Below are 22,101 nucleotides of genomic sequence, written 5' to 3' on the forward strand. Positions count from 1 at the left end.
CCAGGACTCTTTTAGAGAGTTCTTGCTTTGTAATGTAGAATTTGCTGAACCAAAATATAAATATAGCAAACTATATTTTAAAAATATTTTAGGGGTGGACAACTCCTGTGATTTCTTAACTGTAAACATAACAAACACTATTAGAAACTGATCCCAATTGTACATAGAGTTAAAACCCAAACCAAAAGCATCCACCCATGCTGAAACTTCAACATTAACTCCCCATTTCAGATAGGCTGGTTTTTTACTTAAAAAATAAAACATTGTAAATTTGATCTGTTTATTCCAAATTCACATAAATTAAATACATTTCCCATGAATATTGCAAATATACATGAAATGAACATTAACATTTTTAAGTTTGGCTCTACTTATGCAATGAGAAGTGCCAAATGTGGTTAGAACATTTGTCCTGTATTTATTTGATACAAAAATGCAGAGATTAATAATTTATATTTATACATATGTACACACCCCGTTTCATAATGAGCTTTAAAACAGTAAAAAATGATTTCAAGTTTTCCATGTCAAACATACTTGTTTAAATCTGGTCACAAGCGCCAGATGAAATTTAATACAATCATTTTACGACTGCAAAATTAAGGCGCTACCAAAATACCAGTTGCACTAGTGTAAAAGGTATTGAGAATAGAATTATGCACCTTTCTGAAGAGAGAACAGCTTTATATTTACCAGTTTAAACGTGGACTGAAGTATGCAAAAAGGAGCAGTAAAAAACTGAACGGATTATCAAACACATTAAAAGTACAAAGTAACCTTGATGAATACAAAAATCAACATGTTCAAATACAGTAGATAAAAAGCCCTCAATGGCAAACAAGTTATGTGGTTTTTGAAAGACAAAAAGTTCAAGTTTTTTCATAGCTTGAAGAAAGAGTCTTACAGGTTGACCTGCAAAAGGGGAAAACGGGTTTGTGCATTTTTGCTTCTTTATGATGCATAAAGTGGCCCAACATTCTGCAAACAAGAGACTTCCCTTCCTCTGGCCTGCAGCGTTGGGAAACAAACGAGAGAAATCTAGTGGATTAAGAGAACAGAGAACTCCCTTTCTTTTCCTGCCATTTAGCTCAGAGCTTCTACACTGTACCACGGTGAAAGGACTACATAAAATGTAAGACAGCTGCAATACAATGTTTGCCACTAGTCAAAAGACAAGATAACCAGTTCTTTCACATAGGTACTATTTTCCTCCTGACTCTACAGGAGCTAGACTTCGTAGCAATGGAACAGGTACATTAACCTTGGAGACTCTGCACATACCAAGAATGGTGCTTTCTTTTTAGATTGACTGTGATGCAGCATTTAAAGTTTTGGAAAAACACCAAGTTTGGGTTGCTCAGTATGGTATTTTAACCCAGAAGTTATTTCACAAGCTGTAGTATTTATTCAAAATGTTGGCACCAAGATGTATAAAAAGTTTTAAAACTTTGACCAAAAAGTCCTCTATTGCTCAGCTTTGATTCTGGTGATCTCATGTCACTAATCAGAGGCATCTGGAGACAGCCATGTCATTCCTAACATAAAAGGTATTTTTTGTTGTTGTTAATTTTGTATCTTTACACATCATAAAACAGCAATAAAGGACAAACACCCTTTTGTATTGTACAGTTGCTCTAGGAAGTACCTCAATAGTAGATATTTAAAACAGTTCTTGCAAATAACAAAGAAATTCACATGGCCTTAAGTAATTAAGGCCAAGGAGACACAAAATAGCACCTTTGTTTTTAAAAAAAAAGATTTAATCCGGTGTGTAAAGTTAAATGCATATTTAACTATGCAGGACTAGGATTGTATAATACTACCGATGTCCCTTTGCAGCCAAAAACATTAAATGCTTAAGTATACAAGACCTAAAGGGGGAAAGGTGAGAGGAATGCTAATGAAACAAGTAAGATGAAGCATGGTTAACAATGGCAAGAGTGGGAAATAATAGAAAAGGGTTAAAATGGTCCATTTTTTTTTTTTTTGACTGAAAACTAGCTTACCAAACTCTGAATGTTAACTATCAAAAGTATTGGTACGCTAAAATAAAAAATGGGTTAATTGGAAACAGCTACGTAAAGTTGGAGTTACTGATTTGTGGCATTTCCCCCCCCATTCAAAAAAGCTTTCTACAGCTATTTCTTTATAGCCCTGATGTTTTCCCACACTCTCAGGACTCTGGAGGAAACTCATACAGCTTTTACTATTAGTACTCCAGTAATGGTAGCAGAACTTGCAGAAAGGCTATTGTAGAGACTACTACATCATTGGTTGCACTTCACAATTCAATAATATTGTTACAAATCATTTAGCTAGAAAAGGCGTGTGTTCAAGGTACAGGCAATTACAGTACATTCAGGGTACGTTACAGAAACCATTTGTGGTACTGTTTGCTAAAAGGAAAAAAAATAACTAGTTTTGTTTCCCAGACCACACAGGTTGTAATTATAATACCCGAGAAAGCAGTAAGTGTCATTTAGTTACTGCATTTGTTTTATACAGTTTTCTTGTACGACTCCTGTGCAAAATGTTTTATACATCTTCATTGACATAAAACAAGCAAACTAAAAGAAAAAAGTTAGGCACTTTAAACATGTAGGTAAACAACAGTTTACATCTTGCCAGACTTTTGCACATGAACATGTCTTAAAATGAGTCTATGTTCACAGCACACTGAGATTGAGGCCAGCTTTTCTCTATTAGTAAAAACAATTCTACTTGTAGGAAGATACACCAATTGACTCAGTAACACTGTTGGTTATTTAAAATAAAGTTTGACAAACCAGCAATGTGTCTAATAGCTACCAATGTAAGATAGTAACAAAAATGTAATAAAACAAACAAAATAAAGACAAACAAAGATAACACCTGAATTAAGTTTGCATTGAGACTTGCTTTTTAGAGTTCGGTTTGTGCCTCCTTTCATGTTGTTGCCATGGACCAAGATTCTAACCACATACAGCAATTGGTAGATAAACCATAATACTAACTTTTGGTTTAAAGACTTCTTACAAGTTTTGTTCCAATGTAACACACACTAGGTTGGCACATCTTTTGCAGATGTAGAAGAAAATGGAATCTTCCCCAGTGTTTATCCTAGCCAGGTTTAAGTTGCAGAACACACATCAGCTAAGCACTACAGTATGTTTTCCCAATATTTGGAGTGAAATTGCTATGTCACAGCAGCCTTTACTAGCATCATGTCTTAGGAAGTTTGCATTTAGTGACAAGACCAACCAGGATTACTTTGATTTTTTTTTTTTTTTAACGAAAATCAAAGCACACTTCTTCAGACATTTTGATATACTCATTCTATTGCAACATGCGAATCACAACACAAGGGATTACTTAAGGCTATCAAATACAATACTATTCAGTACCTATTCTTCTTTCAGACAAATATTCTCTATAGCCTTGACTATCAAAGTTACTGTTTCATATACCAATATTTCTTGAACAAGTATAATATGAGTGCACAGTCAGTCTACTGTCAGCCATGTTCTTCGTGCATTCTTCCACAGGAAATTTTTGTTTCCCTTCTGTTGAATACCTCTAAAGAAAATTCTACTAAGTCTGTCCTTAGCTTATATTCATTGTCCAGAGTTCTTTTTCCTGGTAAGCACAAGTCCAAACTGCACGTGGAACACTGGCAAGCAGGCCATAGCATGTGGTGCTCTGGTACTTTGAACTTCATCTCTCACAGTCTAAAAACATCAGCTGTTCCACCACTTCAAAGCAGTTAGCCATACTACCAGCTACACTGCAATTGTATTACAACTTCATAGAGGCTCAGATTTCATCAGAACAGGCACAATGTGCTTCTTAACTGGACAGAGTGCAAAGTTTGGGAAATACCCTGATTAGTGAACCTGTTATTAATGGATGTCAGATGCAGGTTTGTTCATTTCTGCACGATGCTTTTTTTTTTTTAAAATCGTCTTCCAACATATTGTCGGTGCCCGTTCATACATAAGGCCATGTCATCTGGATCTTTTGTGAGTTACAAATATTAATACACGTCTGATGGCAATAAGACGTTCTTTAAGTGTAGTCATGGCAAGTATAGCTAGCTGAGCCTTGTTTTCTAATGGCAGCACTGCCAAGAGCCACCAATGCCAGGCTGGACCACTGGGATTACTCTGAAAACAAAAACAAGAATGTGTTTCCTTATTAGAAGATAGTAGTAGTATAGTACAGCTACCTACCGTTTTCTAGTAGTAGGCTCATCACAAGGCATTCAAGCTACAGTTACTATATTTACTTACATATTACAATCTACTTTTCTCCCAAAAAATAATCTTCCAGAATTGGGGGTATGTATCTTAAGTGGTGAAGCTGATTGCCTGCTCAGAATATAAGCATGGAGATGCTATAAAATGGCTGCTGCTTTTTCTTTTCTTCCCTCCAGTAGCTGGTTGGAGGCAGGTCTGGAGTCCAGAAGGGGCAAATCCAGGGGATGTGCAGTAGTACCCCGCTTTGATCCAAAGTTTAAAACCAAGTGCCTGACAGCAACAGTGACTATTTCTATTCAGGCAGCACTGAGGGAGTCAATTGTCTTACTGGATCATTATAATCTGCCCGATTCCTGCCGATCACTCTTCATGTACCAGCATTAACACCATCTCTCCTTTTTAGTGGTCTTGATATTCCACTAATCAAACTATCCTTTCATTGGCAATTTTGCTGTCTTTTAGGCCTGTTCTCTCTCCTCTCACTTCACAACCAGGCAGGCTTTTTTGGCTCTTTTCAAATTACAGCTGTAGCTAGTTTTGGCTTTTAGCTGAGCAGCAAAGAACTGCTGACAATTTCATGGTGGAATGGTTAAAACTGTAGGTTTTTATCCGAGCAGGAAAGGGAAGGTAAGCGAGTTAAAGATTAGGCTCTAGTTCCTGCTATGTAGAGCCATAATTCTGGCAGCATCTTTTTCTTCATTCTGCCTTTCCAAAAAACAAGGTACATGTGGTATGCAAGAATGTATGGCAATACCCTGCTCTGTGGGGGCTGTTTCTTGATCTCTACAGATTGTAAGCATGCTTCCCCCTTGTCTAACCAAGTCAGAGCAATCTCTTCAGAGACCAAGCTATTTGGAGTAGAGATGGCAATGTTTTTCTGAGTTTTATGTTAGTGAGACAGGTTCAGGTAATCTGAAGAAGGTTAACGTGTCTGAAAGTAAAACAGAACTTCCTTCAGAGGGTGGTCTATTGGAGACCCTTAGATCTACCATGGTAGTGCAAAAGTAGGAAATATACCTGTGGCTCTGGTTCTTTCCCTGGCATTGACCCAAAATGACTGAGAATTTGCGCCTTCATGTCATCCTTAAGAGAAGTAAACCAGGCAACAGCTTGATCATAAACTGAATTATGGAGACAGACAAGTTCTTCATATTCTGGTCCTTCCACCTAACCAACACAAAGGAGAAAGCAAACAGTTAGGTTTACCTGACAATATAGGGCTTTTATATATGGAAGCACTGCAGCACTAAGTGATTTGAAAAGTGCTTGGTGCTGTGACGCATGCAGTTGTATAAGCAGCAAAATGCGTGTCAGCACGAAGAAAATAGTGGCAACATGCTTTCGAACCAACACACCTCAGAGGTGCTTTAGTTCAAAACCGTACCGCTGCCATTTTCTGCGCACTGACGTGCATTTCACCCCTTATACAACTGCACACAGCACAGCACAATGCGCATCAGCTCGTGTGTGGAGCAGACTCAATTAATCAAGTCTGCTCCGAAGCAGTGGGTCACCAGCGCATCACAGGACAGGAAGGTATGTGCATAAATGCCCATAAATACCTGCCAGGTAGCAGAGTTAAGCTCAATGCTACTTAACAAGAGTTACTACTGCACGAATGCCTGCAGGTAGCATACTAGTGCTTAAATCTAATGCATCCTGAACTCGTGTTTTTGTCCCTCCTATAAATTTATGTTGCTCCACAGCTACAACCCTCAGAGAAAGTACTGAATCACTAATGCCAGTTCCTCTGTGTTGACACAGAAGGAAGAATCTGCTTATACAGGAATATCACATCAACCAACTTATTCTATCCCTATATGGGCTCAGATCCTAATGCAGAGCAGAACATTGGAGCATCATGATATTATGCAACAGCACAGCAGGCTCTACAAACACCACAACTGAATAACACTTGCTTGGGCTTTCCCACTTGTAGAGGCATGCCAAGTCAGATTCTGCAAATGGGGAAAACACCACGTCCTGCTTGCAGAGGTGTTCTTAGAAAATCTGACTTGGAGCAAGTCTCCAAAAAGGGAAACTCTGAGGTTCCCACTTTGAGGTGCACCTGTGGACTCTGCAAGCAGGGGAACCTGGGAATCCCCCATTTACAGAGCTGCCACACCAAGTTTATCCCACAGGGCAGGTCCCCCCAGAGTACCATGGGCCTGATCTTGCAGGACAGCAGGCAATGTCTGTTCATGCAATGCAGCAGATAAACTGTGCCAGAAAAGCTTGGCACAGCTGATCAGTTTAAACTGGTGACATCTGTCTGTAGTCTAAGAATCAGGAACAGTAGTAACACTGGCATTTGGCATGGGGGTGTGTGAAAAAGTATTACAACCACATAAATATTGTCTCCAATGTACAGATATGGAAGAGAAAAAGGATAACCCAAATCCAAGAGAAAATACTTATTCAATCTACAGGGTTAGCATTTTACCCTATTTAGTCTGTATACTACATATACAACATGGTTTCTGCCAACATATACAAACAATGCTCCGATATCCTCAGTGGAGATTCAACTCCATCTAGTAGTAACTCTGGATATATTGTGAACTAACCCTGAACATACTTTTATCCCCATCTTTCTTTTTTGTGTTTGCTGGCAGCTGCATCACACAATTAAAAGAGGTATCCAACAAATTAATAGGATTACAATAAACTGTGAAAATCTGCTTGAGAACTATATCACCTGCATAGACTTTTTGAGCCATCAACCTGCCTGAGCCCTAGTGAGCTCCTTAAGAAGATTTTACTAGCACTCATTCAAGATGACCCAAATATTCATGTTTTGGCTGTAAATATCATTATACATACCTCAGGGAATGAGTTCATCCTATATTTAGAGAGTTTAATTGGTATTTTTTTTTTACATTTTCTGTACTTAAAGAAGTCTTCTTAGCCACTAAGCACGCACAACCATACATAGGAGAAGTTATTACTACTTTTAACCAGTTTTCCCATAGACCAATAAAGGTTACTGACTTCTGTAAGGGTTAAAAATACATAGTGTACCCAAGGAAAGACTGGTTTCATGCTTATAAAAATAGATATATGTAGTCATACAAGGGTCCAGTGTTATTTTTAAAGTACTACTTTGACCTGATCCACACATTGTCAGGATAAGTTATGACCTTCCATGTATCAGAGGCTTAAGACAGTCCTGTTAGATTTATGACAGAAGTAAGACTGGCAGAGAGGTGTAAGGGACACATGGGCAAAATAAAGAAACAAGTGTTTATTGCCACATTTGAGCAGAATAAAAACAAAAAAACAAAAAACTTACTACTTTGAAACACAACAAGGAAAGAACATTTAAGTGAACTCAGTGAAATATAAGTGCGAATAATTTTGTACAACAGATCACCTTTTTATCTTCAAGATATTCAATGTTTGCAGTGTTATACCCATCTCGCTGGCCATGGCTCAAGACCCTAAACCGACGAACACCAACAGTATCAACAACTGAACGCCCATCAGGAAAAAATTTTACATCCCTGATCTCTAACATGCAGCCATAATCTGCAAACCTGAAATGACAAAAGGGCACAAGAGTGGAAGTCATAACAAAAGGGGTTTTAAACAAATTAAGACAAAAACTGGGTCTGATTCACCATTATTAATTTAATTTTACACCACTGTGTTTAAAATGCAACAGTTACAATTTTGCTTTTGCTCATACATTCTTCTTGATCTAGGGGAACAACTTTTTCAAGTTAGCAGTATTTGGGGGAGAGGGCAGGAGGAGGGAGAGAACAGCAGGGCTTTAAATAAAGGGAACAGGCTTTGTGCCAAGTTTTAATTGCTGGTGGCAAGTTAAACAGGTTTGTGCGACTATCTTAGCTTTTTTTTTTTTTTTTTTTTTTTTAAAGTTGCTCAGGAAGAGAAAAATGCCACAAATCCTTCAGTAGGTTAAGAAACATATGTAGAAATTGTATAAATGTGGGTCTGAAAAAGACCTCATAAGATCATCTAGTTCTGTGTCAGCACATGAAACGGCCCACAGGTTGGATTTAGCCCACAGGGCTCCAATCCAGTCCCCAGAGGTCTGGTGCAGAGCCTGCTGCTCTACTATGTTTCTTCTTACCCTTCCTGCAGAGGACATGGGGACCAGCAGCAGAGGTTCACTCTGGAAGATGGAGATTTACAGCCCACAGCAGGGGTGGGGCAGGGTTGGTTGAAAGGGGCGGCCTACACCAGGAAAAGGTTGCTAATCCCTGATCTAGTCCATCCACTTTCGTCTGAGGCAGGATAAGACACCAGGCTTCCCTAAGTAACCTGTCCAGCATTTAGCTATCCCTACAGGTAGAAAGTTTTTTTCTTAACATACAGCTCAAATCTTATCAGCTACAAATTGCGCAGATTACTTTTTGTTCTGTACCAGCTGACATGAAGAACAACTGAACGTAGTCCTTTTTATAAACAACGTTGCACATATTAAAAGACTTACACCTCCTCAGCCTACCAAGAAAAAGAAAACCCGATTTCTATAGTCTTCCTTCATTGGGCACATTTTTCCAAATTTCTTAATCTTGCCACTTTTCTGCAGACCAACTCATCTAGACTGTTTGTAGTATGGACATAAAACCCCAACTGAGGCCTCATCTGGACTGAGCAGAGACGAATAGTTACTTTCTGGTGTCTTGCATCTAACACTCTTGTTAATACAACCCACAACAATGTGTTCTTTTTCCAATAGTATCTATTTTTTAAAACTCTGTTTATAGTTCATTATGACCCATGCCTTCCTCCCTACCCCTCTTGATAATTCTTTTCTAATGTATTAATACCTATCTAGGTTATTCTCCATTTGGTATCTGTAAACTGGATTTCTGCTTCGAGTTTAGTACCTTGAGCCTGTTTTTATTGAGCTTCATCTGGCTGATTCTGGACAATCCCAATAATTTATCAAAATAATTTCAAACTCTAATCTTGTCCTCCAAATACCTGTGACCCCTCCCAACTTGCTATCATCTTCAGGTTTTATAAGTTTACTCAGTAGTGTATCATTAGTCATTAATCAAAACACAGACTACAAAGCAGCTCAGGACAGAACCCTGCTTAACTGTCCTTCCAGTTTACTAGCAGTTCACTGAAAAACTACATTCAGCTACTACCAACTAACTCTGCATCCACCTTATGGTACAATTATCTAAACCTTATTTATCTAATTTGTTTGAAAAGACCATGTGTGACACCATCCAAAGCTTTAAAATGTAGATGCATCACATGACCTGCTTTTTGCTTTTCCCTTAATCTAGTAGGCAGTTACCCTATGAAACTACTCCAAGTTCTTTGACATGAATGTATCTTAACAAGACCACAGTGATCACTACTAAAGGCTGGGTACTAACTGGCTAAACAGCAGCTCTGCAGAAGAGGACCTGGGGGTTACAATGGACAATAAACTGAATAAGTCAGCAGTGTGCCCTTGTTGCCAAGAAGGGTAACGGTATACTGGGCTGCATTGGTAGGAGCATTGCCAGAAGATCAAGGGAAGTAATTATTCTGCTCTATTCTGCACTGCTGAGGGCACATCTGGAGTGCCGTGTCTGGTTTTGGGTCCCCCACTACAAAAAGGATATAGGCAAGTTGGAGACAGTCCAGTGGAGAGCAATGAAAATGGTTAGGGTGGCTGGGGCACATGACTTCTGAGCAGAGGCAGAGGGAACTGGGTTCATTTAGTCTGCAGAAGAAAAGACTGCGAGGGGACTTGATAGCAGTTTTTAACTACCTGAAGGGAGGCTCCAAAGAGGATGGAGCTAGACTGTTCTCAGTGGTGACAGATGACAGAACAAGGAGCAATGGTCTCAAGTTGCAGCAAGGGACGTTTACGTTGGATATTAGGAAAAACTCTCTCACTAGGAGGGTGCTGAAGCACTGGAATGGGCTACCTAGAGAGGTGGTGGACTTTCAATCCTTAGAGGTTTTTAAGGTGACAAAGCCCTGGCTGGAATGACCTAGGTGGGGATGGTCCTGCTTTGAGCAGGGGGTTGGACTAGTTGAGTTCCTGACATCCCTCCTAACCCTAGGTTTCTATTGTTGTTTATAAGCAGACAGAAAACATGGAAATACATTAGTTCTATTACCTTTTCAGGTAGCAACATTAAGTTAACTGGTCTATTATTTTGTGTCATATACTTCTTAAAAAGTTAATTATGCCATCTTGCTCTCCTGTCTCCCCACCATGTGATGGGACCAACTGCCATTAGAACAATAACTGACACATGCAAGCACAAAACTGAAAGATCAGAATTCAAAACCCCAGGCTCCAAGGCTTAGACTTAAGAAAACAAATGGCACAACAGAGGCAGAAGACAAGGAAAACAAGTCTTTCAGAGTGTATATTACATAAATCCTTCAGGCAAAACAGTATGGTACTCAGATAAAGAATGCAAGACTTGAGAAAAGACAGTATACTTTACTTGTTCACTGCATGTGCAACAATGATGGTTCTCCTTCTTAGGATGAATGGCAGTTTTAATAACTTAAAGGACATAGCACATTATCAGTGAACATTTTTGAACTAACAGCCATGCCCTACCAGCACAGGGCATGGTCTGCTTTGTGTTATGTTGTAAGATAAAAATATTGCTAAATGATATACATATGAAATATCATAGAAGTAGGGTTGGAAGGGACCTTGTAGTTCTTCAAGTCCAACCCCCTGCCTGGGCAAGAGAAAAAACTGGGCTCAAATGACTCCAGCCAGGTAGGTGTCAAGCCTCTTCTTAAAGACCCCCAGGGCAGAAGCCAGCACCACTTCCCTTGGAAGTTGGTTCCAGATCCTGGTCACCCTGACTGTGAAGTAGTTCTTACAGATGTCTAAACTAAACCTACTCTCCAACAACCTGTGGCCATTATTCCTTGTTATGCCAGCGGGCGGTAGGGGAAACAAGGTCTCTCCCAAACCCTTCTGTTCCCCCCTAGCGAGTTTATAGACGGTCACCAGGCCCCCTCCTCAGCCTTCTCTTGTGAAGACTGAACAGGTTCAGGTCCTGCAGTCTCTCACTGTAGGGTCTGCCCTGTTGTCCCCAGATCATGCGGGTGGCCCTCCTCTGGACCCTCTCAATGTTGTCCACATCCCTCCTGAAGTGGGGCACACAGAACTGGACACAGTACCCAGCTGTGGCCTGACCAGTGTCACAGAGGGAGAGGATCACCTCCCTGGCTCTACTTGAGATGCACCTGTGGATGCACGACAAGGTGCAGTTAGCCCTGCCAACCGTGACCTCTCATTGTCGGCCCATGTTCATCTTGGAGTCAATAATGACTCCAAGATCCCTTTCTGCCTCTGTGCTCTCAAGAAGGGAGTTTTCCATCTTATAAGTGTGCTGCTGGTTACGACTGCCCAAGTGCAACACCCTGCACTTGTTAGTATTGAAACGCATCCTGTTTTTGCTAGCCCACCCCTGCAACCTATCCAGGTCTTGCTGCAGTCTTTCCCTCCCTACTAGCATGCCCACCTCACCCCAAATTTTGGTATCATCAGCAAATTTAAACAGGTTGTTTTTCACCCCATCGTCCAAATCCCTGATAAAGAAATTGAACAGCGTGGGCCGCCAAAGGCTGAGCCCTGGGAGACTCTGCTGCACACTTCTCCCCAGGTCGAATATGACCCATCCACCTCCGCTCTCTGAGTGCGACCCTTCAGCCAATCCGCAATCCATCTGACTGTGTAGGCATCAATGCCACAGTCACCTAGTTTTTTAATGAGGATGGGGTGGGAGACAGTGTCAAAGGCCTTGCTGAAGTCCAGAAAGACTACATCCACGGCGACACGTGCGTCCAATTCTTTTGTGACCTGATCGTAAAAGGCAATCAGGTTGGTCTGACATGACCTGCCCCTAATGAAGCCGTGCTGGTAGCCCTTGAGCATCATCCCTGAAGCCGGCCTATCGCAGATGTGCTCCATGATCTTCTCAAAGATTTTCCCTAGTATTGAGGTAAGACTGATGGGCCTATAGTTGCCCTGGTCCTCCCTCCTCCCTTTTTTAAAGATGGGGACCATGCTGGCTATGTCAAATCTTACAGTTGTGTACAGACTAAATGAAAATGTCTCCTTTTGTGGTGTCTTGGTATCTTATATTTAAGTTAACAGACTACTATATCAACTCTTACATGGAAAACTTTAATTTGTGTTCTCCATTTTCAGTCTTGCTGATCTTGTAATTTCCATTACTCCATTATTGTAAGTGGCAATTTCCTCTTGGCCCCACATTTCAGCTTTTATCTAGACATTTCTCTTAGCACGAAGCATGCTGCATATCCTGCCACCTCAACTAGCTTAATAATAGTTTAGGTAAAGAAAATGGTGAAAAGAAAAAATTAAGACCTTAGTGACCCAATTCACCTATTTTATTAATGTCGTTCTTCATCTTTACTCCATATTGAAAACTACAGACTTCCTTCCACAACTGTGCACTGTCCTGATCACATCTGCTATCAGGGAGAAATTCTTAAAAGGTGAGATTTGACATGTTTCTGCTACAAATTAGATGGGGAAAAAAACTTGCCTGCATATCTGTTCTTCACTCTGGGTTAAAAACTGGTCAATGCTTTCCTGCCATTTTACTTTCACTAGAATTTAGCTGTTCTGTTTTCTTTAGCTACTTAATCTAGGATTGCCTGTTACATGTGAAAATACATGTAGGAAGACCTTATTGGCAGGTTTTGGCTTCATGTGTAACACTGCTTTAAAGTGTATAACTTGAAGCCGCCTCATAACAGTAGGCCACCAACTTCCTCTGCTTTGTTATCAGAAGCCAGAGAAGGAAGAGATCTAAGCACTGCACTGATATAAGCATCATGCAGCAAACCAAGGCCATTGATAGGCATTCATCTCTAGCTGGCACTATGGTTCCTGCTCCATGTACAAAAATTCATTCTCCCATGCTGGGAACACCTTCTAGGAGCCCTTTGAGGTTTCCCACAACAGAAAAATGGCCCCCACTCCAGAAGGTAGGTGCTTAGGGGACAAGCGCCTTCCTGGAACCTCAGGAGGGCTCCAGTCCAGGTGGAGTGCTACCCCCATCCATCAGTTGATTAGAGGGTTTCAGCCACCTAAAAATGTGCACCCCTCTTGGGTGACCAGGGGGGTACAGAGTGGGAGGCAGAAACAGCACAAAAAGATGGGTCTAGTTGCAGGAAATAACCCGCGCCTGTGCACAAACTAGTTTCCAGTCTGGACGTGGATGAGAGGCTAGTTCCAGTCTGGGGGAAATGTCACCTGCTGCCATACCCCCCAACTCTCTATAGACCCAGGGTGACTTGAGCATGTTCAGAGACTGGAGTACATTGGATCCATGGCAGGGTCCCCACAGGGCTCCCTGACAGTTATCAGGGAGCAGTGCTCCCCCTCCATCCCCACTAGAGAGCAGAGGGCTGTAGGATACCGTGTGTCCTCAACTTCTAAAAGAAGCATACAGCAGCCATTCAAGTTAGTGCAGGATGGGAAAGGGAGAACTTTCCACCAGACTCATCCTTACAGGCTGGGTGAATGGCACCAGACCCATAGACTAGCCTCACATTATGGTCCTGGAGCAACAGCTGCTGGGTTGCACAGCACAGGTGCAGAGCTCTGGAGCGGCAGCTGCATTCAGCATGGGTCTGGAGCAGTGCACAGCTTCTCTGAGGATGGGCTGCTCACAATGGCCACTCCAAGATATGAGTTACAAAAAGATACCCCATGCAGCAAGTGAGGCCATCCAGCATGCCAAACATGGTGCCTATGGGTCACTGAGACCCACAGGTGGCACCAGAGGCTGTGTCTGACACCTCTGCTCTAGCTCCTTCCATGACATGTGCTTCAGATACCTTGAGTATGAAAATTATGCGTTAACTACATGAATTTCCTGGTCTCACCAGCAGCTTCTTCTCTTCATCAAAATCTCAAATCCCATGAAACATTTCTGGGATCTTTGCTGTGACTAAAACTCAATTAAGAGGGGAAGTTTAAAGCATGTCAGAGGTCTCTGGGCATTAAAAAAGAAAAAAAAAAAAAAGCAGCCATCAGAACAAGATTCTTCTTTCATTTGTTTCCTATGCATTAAAAAATTATTCCCCTTTATTAACTCAGTCTCAAGGTATATTGATTTACAGGTCTAATTAAAATGATTTAAGTCAGCAAGCAAGGAAACTCAGTTTCGTAAATGGTAGGGTCAAAAGGGACCTAAGCAGATCATCAAGTCTGACCCTCTGCCATGGGCAGGACAGGTAGGTAGCTGTCTAGCCTCCTTTTGAAGAACCCCAAGGTAGGGGTGAGCACCACTTCTCTTGGAAGTTGGTTCCAGCTCCTAGCTGCCCTGACAGCGAAGTAGTGCTTCTTGATATCTAGGATGAACCTACTCTCAGTCAACTTACGGCCATTGTTCCTCGTTACTCCCAGTAGTGCTCAGGGGAAACAGGGACTCTCCCATTGCCTGCTGGTCCCCCTTGGCAAGCTTATAGGTGGCCACCAGATCCCCTCTCAGCCTTCTTTTGTGGAGGCTGAACAGGTTCAGGTCTTGTAGCCTCTCCTCATAGGGCCTACCCTGCTCCCTGATCATGCGAGTGGCCCTCCTCTGGCCCCTCTCCATGTTGTCCACATCCCTCCTGAAGTGCGGCACCCAAAACTGGACGCAGTGCTCCAAGTGCGATCTGACCAATGTCGCATAGAGGGGGAGGACCACCTCCTTGGACCTGCTCATGACACATCTACGGATGCATGGCAAGGTGCGCGGTTAGCCTTCCTGACTGCATCCCTATATTGGTGACCCATGTTCATCTTGGAATCAATAGTGATTCCAAGATCCTTTTCTGCCTCTGTGCTGACAAAAACGGAGTTCCCCAGCCTGTAGGTATGGTGCTGGTTCTTCCTCCCCAGGTGCAGTACCTTGCACTTGTCAGTATTGAAACCCATCCTATTCTCATCCTCTCACCTCTGTAACCTGTCGAGATCTAGTTGTAGCCCGTCCCTCTCTTCTAGCATGCTCACTTATCCCCACATCTTAGTGTCATCTGTGAACTTAAACAAGGTGCTTTTCATGCCGTCATCCAAGTTGCTGATGAAGACATTGAACAGTGCAGGCCTGAAGACTGAGCTCTGGGGAACCCCACTGTCCAGGTCCACTCCAGGTCAAAAATGACCTGTCCACCACCACTCTGAGTGCAGCCCTCCAGCCAAATTGCGACCCATCTGACTGTAGGCGTCAACACCAGTTGCCTAATTTTTTAACAAGGATGAGGTGAGAGACAGTGTCGAAGACCTTCCTAAATCCAGAAAGACTATGTCTACCGCAACACCTGTGCCCAAGGCTTTTGTGACCTAGTCATAGAAGGCAACCAGGTTGGTCTGACAGGACCTGCCTCTAATGAACCCATGTTGATTGCCCCTAAACATAATCTCCCCTGCTGGTCCCTTGCTGATGTGCACCTGGATAATCTTCTCAAAGAGCTTCCCCAGGACCAAGATAGGACTAACAGGCCTATAATTTCCTGGGTCCTCTTCCCTCCCTTTTTTGAAAATGGGGACATTGGCCCTTTTCCAGTCTTCCAACACCTCGCCAGAGCACCATGAGCACTCATAAAACTGTGCCGGGGTCCTCTGCCAATTCCCTCAGCACTCTGGGGTGGAGATCATCAGGACCTGCTGATTTGAACACATCTAGTCCCTCCAGAAGTTCCCTGACTAGGTCCTCACTGCCCCTGGGCCTGCCTGCACCTCCCCTGGGTCCATCTGGAATCCAGGAGGAATGCCCTGGTCCCTGCTCAGAAAAATAGAAACAAAGAATCTGTTAAAGAGATTAGCTTTGTCGTCTGGTGCTACCACCAGATTACCAAGCATGTCCTGAAGAGGCCCCACATTACTTGGTACCTTCTTTTTACCCGCTATGTAGTTCAAAAAGGACTCCTTGTTATCTTTGATCTGGGTCGCTAGTCCCAGTTCCATCTCTGCTTTAGCATTCCTAACAGCCCCCCTAGAATCTTGAGCAATAGAGGTATAATCCTCCTTGGTGATGGCCCCTCCCTTCCATGGGGTGTACACCTCCTTTTTGGCTTTGAGATGTTCCTGGATGCTTTTGGTGAGCCGTGGGGACTTTTGAGCACTTGTGCCCCCTTTGATCCACATAGGGATTGGAGGATCGTCTCCTTAAGGAACGACCACTCTTCTTGGACTCCCAACTCCCCTCCCCTCTGGGACCTCAGTGCCTCCCTGACTAGTCTCCTTACCTCATTGAAATCCACCCTCCTGAAGTCCAGGGCTGCTGCATTGCTGCAGGCCTTTGACACCCTGCACTGGATGGTAAATTCCAGTAGGCTATGTTTGCCATCACCCATGTGGTTGAGCACCCGCAGCCCCTTCACCAGGTTGCTGCCTGTGGCCAGGACCAGGTCCAACAAGGCATTTCCCCTGGTGGAATTGTGCACCTCTTGGGTTAGATGGAGGTCCTGTAAGTCAGCTAGGAACCTATGCGAGCGGTCAGCCCTGGCTAACTGCTCTTCCCAGAAGATGTTAGGGTAGTTTAGGTCACCTATGGTGACTCAATTTATATAAATTTTAATCTTGTTTTACACTAGTGCAAATCTTGTGATTTTTCTGAAGGAAGGTTGACACACACTACCAAGTAAACATTAAGATATCTGATTTACAAACATAACTTCTTTTTTTTTTTTTACAAACTAAAGTTGGCACTTTTGTTAACCATGAGGATACACTATACACACTTCCTGTTTGGAGGGGGCTTTGCAGACCAGGCTTCCAGTTCTATTCAGAGAAATTAATGGGTCTCCTGATTCGGAGATTTGGCTGCTGAATCTCCTCCGACTCGAATCAGCAACTGAAGCTTTACACAGCCCTAATAAACAGTCCTTATTTACTATTTTTTAAATGATTATTTGTATGGCAAACTTTTTATATGGAATTAAAATTATGAAGTCACCACAGAATTTTAAAATTGTTTTTGCTAAACTCTGTAAAATATTTTTAAATTTAGATATAAAAGGAAGTAGTACCATCTTTACTTAGTGTTTCAACAATTGTCCTTCTAGATTTTAGAACTAGTTAATTTTAGCTTCTCTCACTTAATTCTATTCAATCTGAAAATAAAGACAAACAAATCACTACAGGTTCGAAGACAGCTGAGAAACCAATAAAAAGTTTTCAAAAAGCTGGAAATAGCAAGTACTTTTGTACCTCGGGATAAGTAGCAAACAAAATACATTAAAGACGACAAGGAGAACTTACTCCACAATAGCGGACGCTGATGCTACTGATGGTTACTTCATGCGTACCTGCCCTAACCCCCACAGCAAGCTAAAGTAAACCAAGACAACTAAATGAAAGAGGGTTAGGCTGCTCCAGTTTAAAGTTTCAGTTCCAGGGTGGGGTGGGAGACTAAAAGCAGGCACAAAGAGCTACTGTGCACCAGGCACTCCAGACTGAAGTCCCTATCCTTTCTGCCTTGTTGTGAATGGCTTATCTGTCTGGACCCACAGACTGAAAGAGGCAAAACATACTGCTTTGTTAAACTTCCAATCAGTTTCTCAACTAAAACAAAGATAAAGAAAAATTCTCTAACTACTGAAAAGACTACGTCTGATAAAACCTGATTTATCCACTTCACAAATTCTAGTTATAGATACTTAGCCAGAGGTTTATCCCAGTTACATGATTTAGCTTTCTATAGCAGCCAGTAGTGCTCAAATGTTATTTAAGTTCTCTGGATTATACTTACGACTTAGATTAACAATTTCAAAAAAATTCAGTGCACAAGTTCAGACAGACACTCAAGCACAAAAATGCCCACTAGGGAAGCCTAGCTCCAAGCATCAAAGCAGCAACATAGCCTTTTGACAAGACACAAAGAGTCTCAACTGATACAACTGAGCTTAGTAGGGAACTTCTCTTCAGTGTACTAACACATAAAAAGTGGAAACTTGGGAAAAACAACTAGGGAGGAATATAAAGAAGTTCTGCTTGGACATGCAGGGATGAAATCAGAAAAGCCTAAGGGCCACTGAAACTGCAGCTAGCAATAGCAAGGGACATGAAATGTAGCAAGAAGGATTTCTACAAGTATGTCAGCAACAAGAGGAAGATCAGGGAAAATGCGAGTCCCTTACTGAATGGGGAATGTAACCTCATGACAGATGATGAGGCTGAAGTACTCAATGCCTTTTTCACCTTAGTCTTCACAGGCAAGGTCAGCTCCCAGACTACTGCACCTGGTAGCACAGTTTGGGGAGAAGGCGAGCAGCCAACGGTGGCAAAAGAATAAGTTAGGGACTATTTAGAAAAGCTGGACACATACAGGTACAAGGGCATGGACATGGACATGGACATGAAGCACCCAAGGGTGCTGAGGGATTTAGCTGCAATTGCAGAGCCACTGGCCATTATCTTTAAAAACTTGTGGTAATTGGAAACGGTCATAGATGACTGGAAAAGGGCAAATATAGTGTCCATCTTTAAGAAAGGGAAGAAGGAGGATCCAGAGAACTACAGACCAGTCAGCCTCACCTCAGTTCCTGGAAAGAGCATAGAGCAGGTCCTCAAAGAATCCATTTCCAAGCACATGGAGGAGGAGATAAGGAAAAAATCAGCATGAATTCAGCAAGGGCAAGTCATGCCTGACAAACCTGCTTGCCTTCTATGACGAGATGACTGCATCTGTGGATGCAGGAACAGCAGTAGACATGATATATCTTGACTTTAGCAAGGACATATGGGTTGGATGAATGGAGTGTAAGGTGGATGGAAAACTGGATGGACTGTTGGGCTCAAAGGCTAGTAAACCAAAACCAAGTAATCAAGTTTAAGTAAATTAATAGCAAACTTAATACTGAAATACAAATGGTCTTTGATAATAAGACAATATGACTAATGCAAATGCAACCAAATAAATAATAACAATCTTACATATTTGGGAAAAAAAAGATTAATCTTAAATTTACTAAGTTTTGAAGTCTTAAAAGCTTCTAACAAGTGGCCAAACTGCTAGGGAAAATAATTTTTAAATCTAAGAAAGAAGTCAACTCATTTGCAGATGGGTCATTTAACAAGAACTGTAGTTCAAAGCCGAAGAGCAAAGATTACAGTGAACCTCAACTTCTGTATTGAATTACCTGACCCAACTCCAAAAGCTCATTAATAGAGACCTACACAAAATGCACGATGTCATGGAAATTATGTAATTTGGCAGTTCCCTGTGAAATAGCTGATTTCCCATGAAAAAGCGCAGGGAATTGGCTATGTCCAAAAAGCCAGCAAAGAGCTGGCAAAAAGCTGTCTCCTAGAATGGCAGGGGAGGGGGAAAGAAAATGAAAGAAAAAAACCAAAAAAAACAAAACCAAAGTCTCCTGAAGAGGGGCAGAAGGCAGGAAAAGTTCCTTTCTCTGTCTCCAGAAGGGGGGGAGGGGCAGGGAAAAGCCTGCCAAAAAATCCTCTTCTAAGTGGGCTGGGGAAAGAGAAGACTAGTCCTTCAGGTAGTTGAAAGCTGCTATTAAATCCCATCTCCATCTTCTCTTCTCCAGACCAAATAAAGCCAGCTCAGCCTTTCCTAAGTCATGTGCCCCAGCTCCCAAACCATTTTTGTTGCCCTACGTTGGACTCTCTCCAATTTGACCATATCCTTTCTGTAATGGGGGGGGCCCCCAAAAGTGAAAACAGTACTCTAGATGTGACCTCACCAGTGCTGAATAGAGGGGAATAATCACTTCCCTTGATGTACTAGCAACACTCCTACCAATGCAGTTGGCCGTTAGCCTTCTCGGCAACAATGACACACAGATGGCTCATATTCAACCCATTCAACCCTAAGTGCAGGACTTTGCACTTGTCCTTCCTGGACCTCAGGAGATTTCTTTTGGCCCAATCCTCCAATGCGTCTAGGTCCCTCTGAATCCTCGCCTTACCCTCCAGTGTATTTACTACTCCCCCCAGCATGGTGCCATCTGCAAATTTGCTGAGGGTGCACTCTATGCCATCTTCCAGGTCACTGATGAAGACACTGAAGAGCACCAGCCCCAGGACCGACCCCTGGGGCACTCCACTTGATTATGGCTGCCAACTAAGACATTGAGGCATTGATTACTACCCCTCTAACCTCAATGCTCCAGCCAGTTTTCTATCCACCTTACAGTCCATTCATCCAGCCTGTATTTCCTTAGCTTGCCTGCAAGAATGTTGTGGAAGACCATACAAAAAACCTTGCTAAAATTAGGAAAGGTAAGAAGTGTGGGGAAAATGGTCTACATGTTTAAGGGTACATCAGGGAATCCACTTACTCAATTTACTTCATCCCTCCAAAGCAGTTAAGTACTCCACCATGAGATTTTACTATACGTGTTCACAGCTTCACTACATAATTAAAGGTAAACACAACTTCTGTGGCTTCTTTAGGGTTCTTCCACTCCTAGAAATGGGGGGTGTCTGTATATACCGGGCAAGAAGTTCACTTCAGTTCTAGATTCTCTCTGGGCATTTGGTTAACCATAAGTCTGACCCTAACCACAAGGCTTAGAATTTGGGAAGAAATGTTATAGGCCAGACAAAAGAGTAACCTCACCCTGAATTTGTCAGTAAAAACGGGGAACATTACTGGATGAAAAGGCTGTCGTCATATTAATGAACTCAAATCTTACATGCATAACAATGGTGTTATAAAGTAAGCATTTGATCTCTTGGGTCTTTGGGTTTGTTTTTTTCCCCCCCATTATAATTTACTAAAGTTTACACGTTTAATATTTCAAAACACATCTGCATTTAAACAGTATTTCCGGAAACCTAGAATAAAAGGCTGAATGTCTAATTAGCTAGAGCATCAGCCACCTTAATGTTTGAACCAGGAAGTTATGCATGTTTGTAAATTATCAAAAACATCACGAAATACAAATGTTTCGGATATGAGAGCTGAAATAATCAAATCAAATGTAGTTCTTCACTGGCTCTGGAAAGCATTCCAAGAGGGATGTCCTCTGCTCACTTCCTTACCCTTTTAGTTCATCAGCCAAGCACATGCCAAACTGTTTGGTACCAGTTTCCATGCATCTTCTTATCATTAGCCGATAACGTGGCTCAAAGACATGAAGTGGACACGGGATGGTAGGAAAGGCCATAGTACACACAAAGATTGGAACATCTTTATTCAAACTGCAAAATACAATGTATAAGAAAACCCTGTCAGTCTCCTTTCAGGTAATGCCTTCAGTAAGCACAAGTCTAAGTCAAGACTTCATCTGAGAGGTTCTCTCAGACTCACAAGCTGTAAAACACAATCTGGCAGTGGCCAGCACCAATATTCTGCCACATTTACAAAATGCTAAAACTTCTAGGACTTTCCCTATTATTCATGTACTCTGGGCACAATTTTTTTTTTCTTAAAACAGAATAAAGACAAGACATGGAAAACATTCTCTCAAGTGTGTGCACAGGCAAATGTTTATAATTTGTACAGAAGTAACAGATGTACATCTTTTAGCTGAGAGTTTCCCTAGAATATAATACAATATACCAAGGGTGTCTAACATACAATATTAAGGCTACAGAGATTGGTAATCCAGCTCACTTTCTTCCCCAGGGGCCCACTCTTAAGGTTTGCGCCTGTTCAGCCTCACACAGGGATGTGCTGGCACGGCACCTACTGCAGCTTCTGCCTGATTTAGCATTTACATTGCCAGTGGCCATGGAAAATCAGAATACTCCAGGGCAGAGGCAAACAACAGGAAATACACTAGGGGCCCCGAATACAAATAAACCTGATGGCTGCTTGTCATGTCAACACCTCCTTCTGCAATGATGGCTCTGGCCACGGTGGCAGGGCTTCTTGCCCAGCTGCCTAAGTCCCCACAACAGCTGGATCTTTGACAGCCCAAGCAGCAC

At 42.1% G+C, this 22,101-nt stretch overlaps 1 protein-coding gene across 2 annotated transcripts in view; it reads right to left on the minus strand.

The window, feature by feature from the left end:
* Positions 1-269: 269 nt before the first annotated feature.
* LONRF2 (LON peptidase N-terminal domain and ring finger 2) overlaps positions 270-22,101 on the minus strand; it is a 64,604-nt gene continuing 42,772 nt past the window's right edge. For both annotated transcript variants that reach the window (XM_090020451.1, XM_090020445.1), the window contains 4 exons: positions 21,214-21,372; positions 7,609-7,771; positions 5,253-5,402; positions 270-4,142 (listed from right to left, as the gene is read on the minus strand). In XM_090020451.1, the coding sequence (XP_089876577.1) occupies positions 3,984-4,142; positions 5,253-5,402; positions 7,609-7,771; positions 21,214-21,372 (631 nt within the window). In that variant the 3' untranslated portion in view covers positions 270-3,983. The remainder of the gene's footprint in view (positions 4,143-5,252; positions 5,403-7,608; positions 7,772-21,213; positions 21,373-22,101) is intronic.

Source organism: Crocodylus siamensis, chromosome 1 (genome assembly GCF_052110815.1).
Source record: "Crocodylus siamensis isolate JL-2025a chromosome 1, ASM5211081v1, whole genome shotgun sequence".
NCBI classification, from domain to species: Eukaryota; Metazoa; Chordata; order Crocodylia; family Crocodylidae; genus Crocodylus; species Crocodylus siamensis.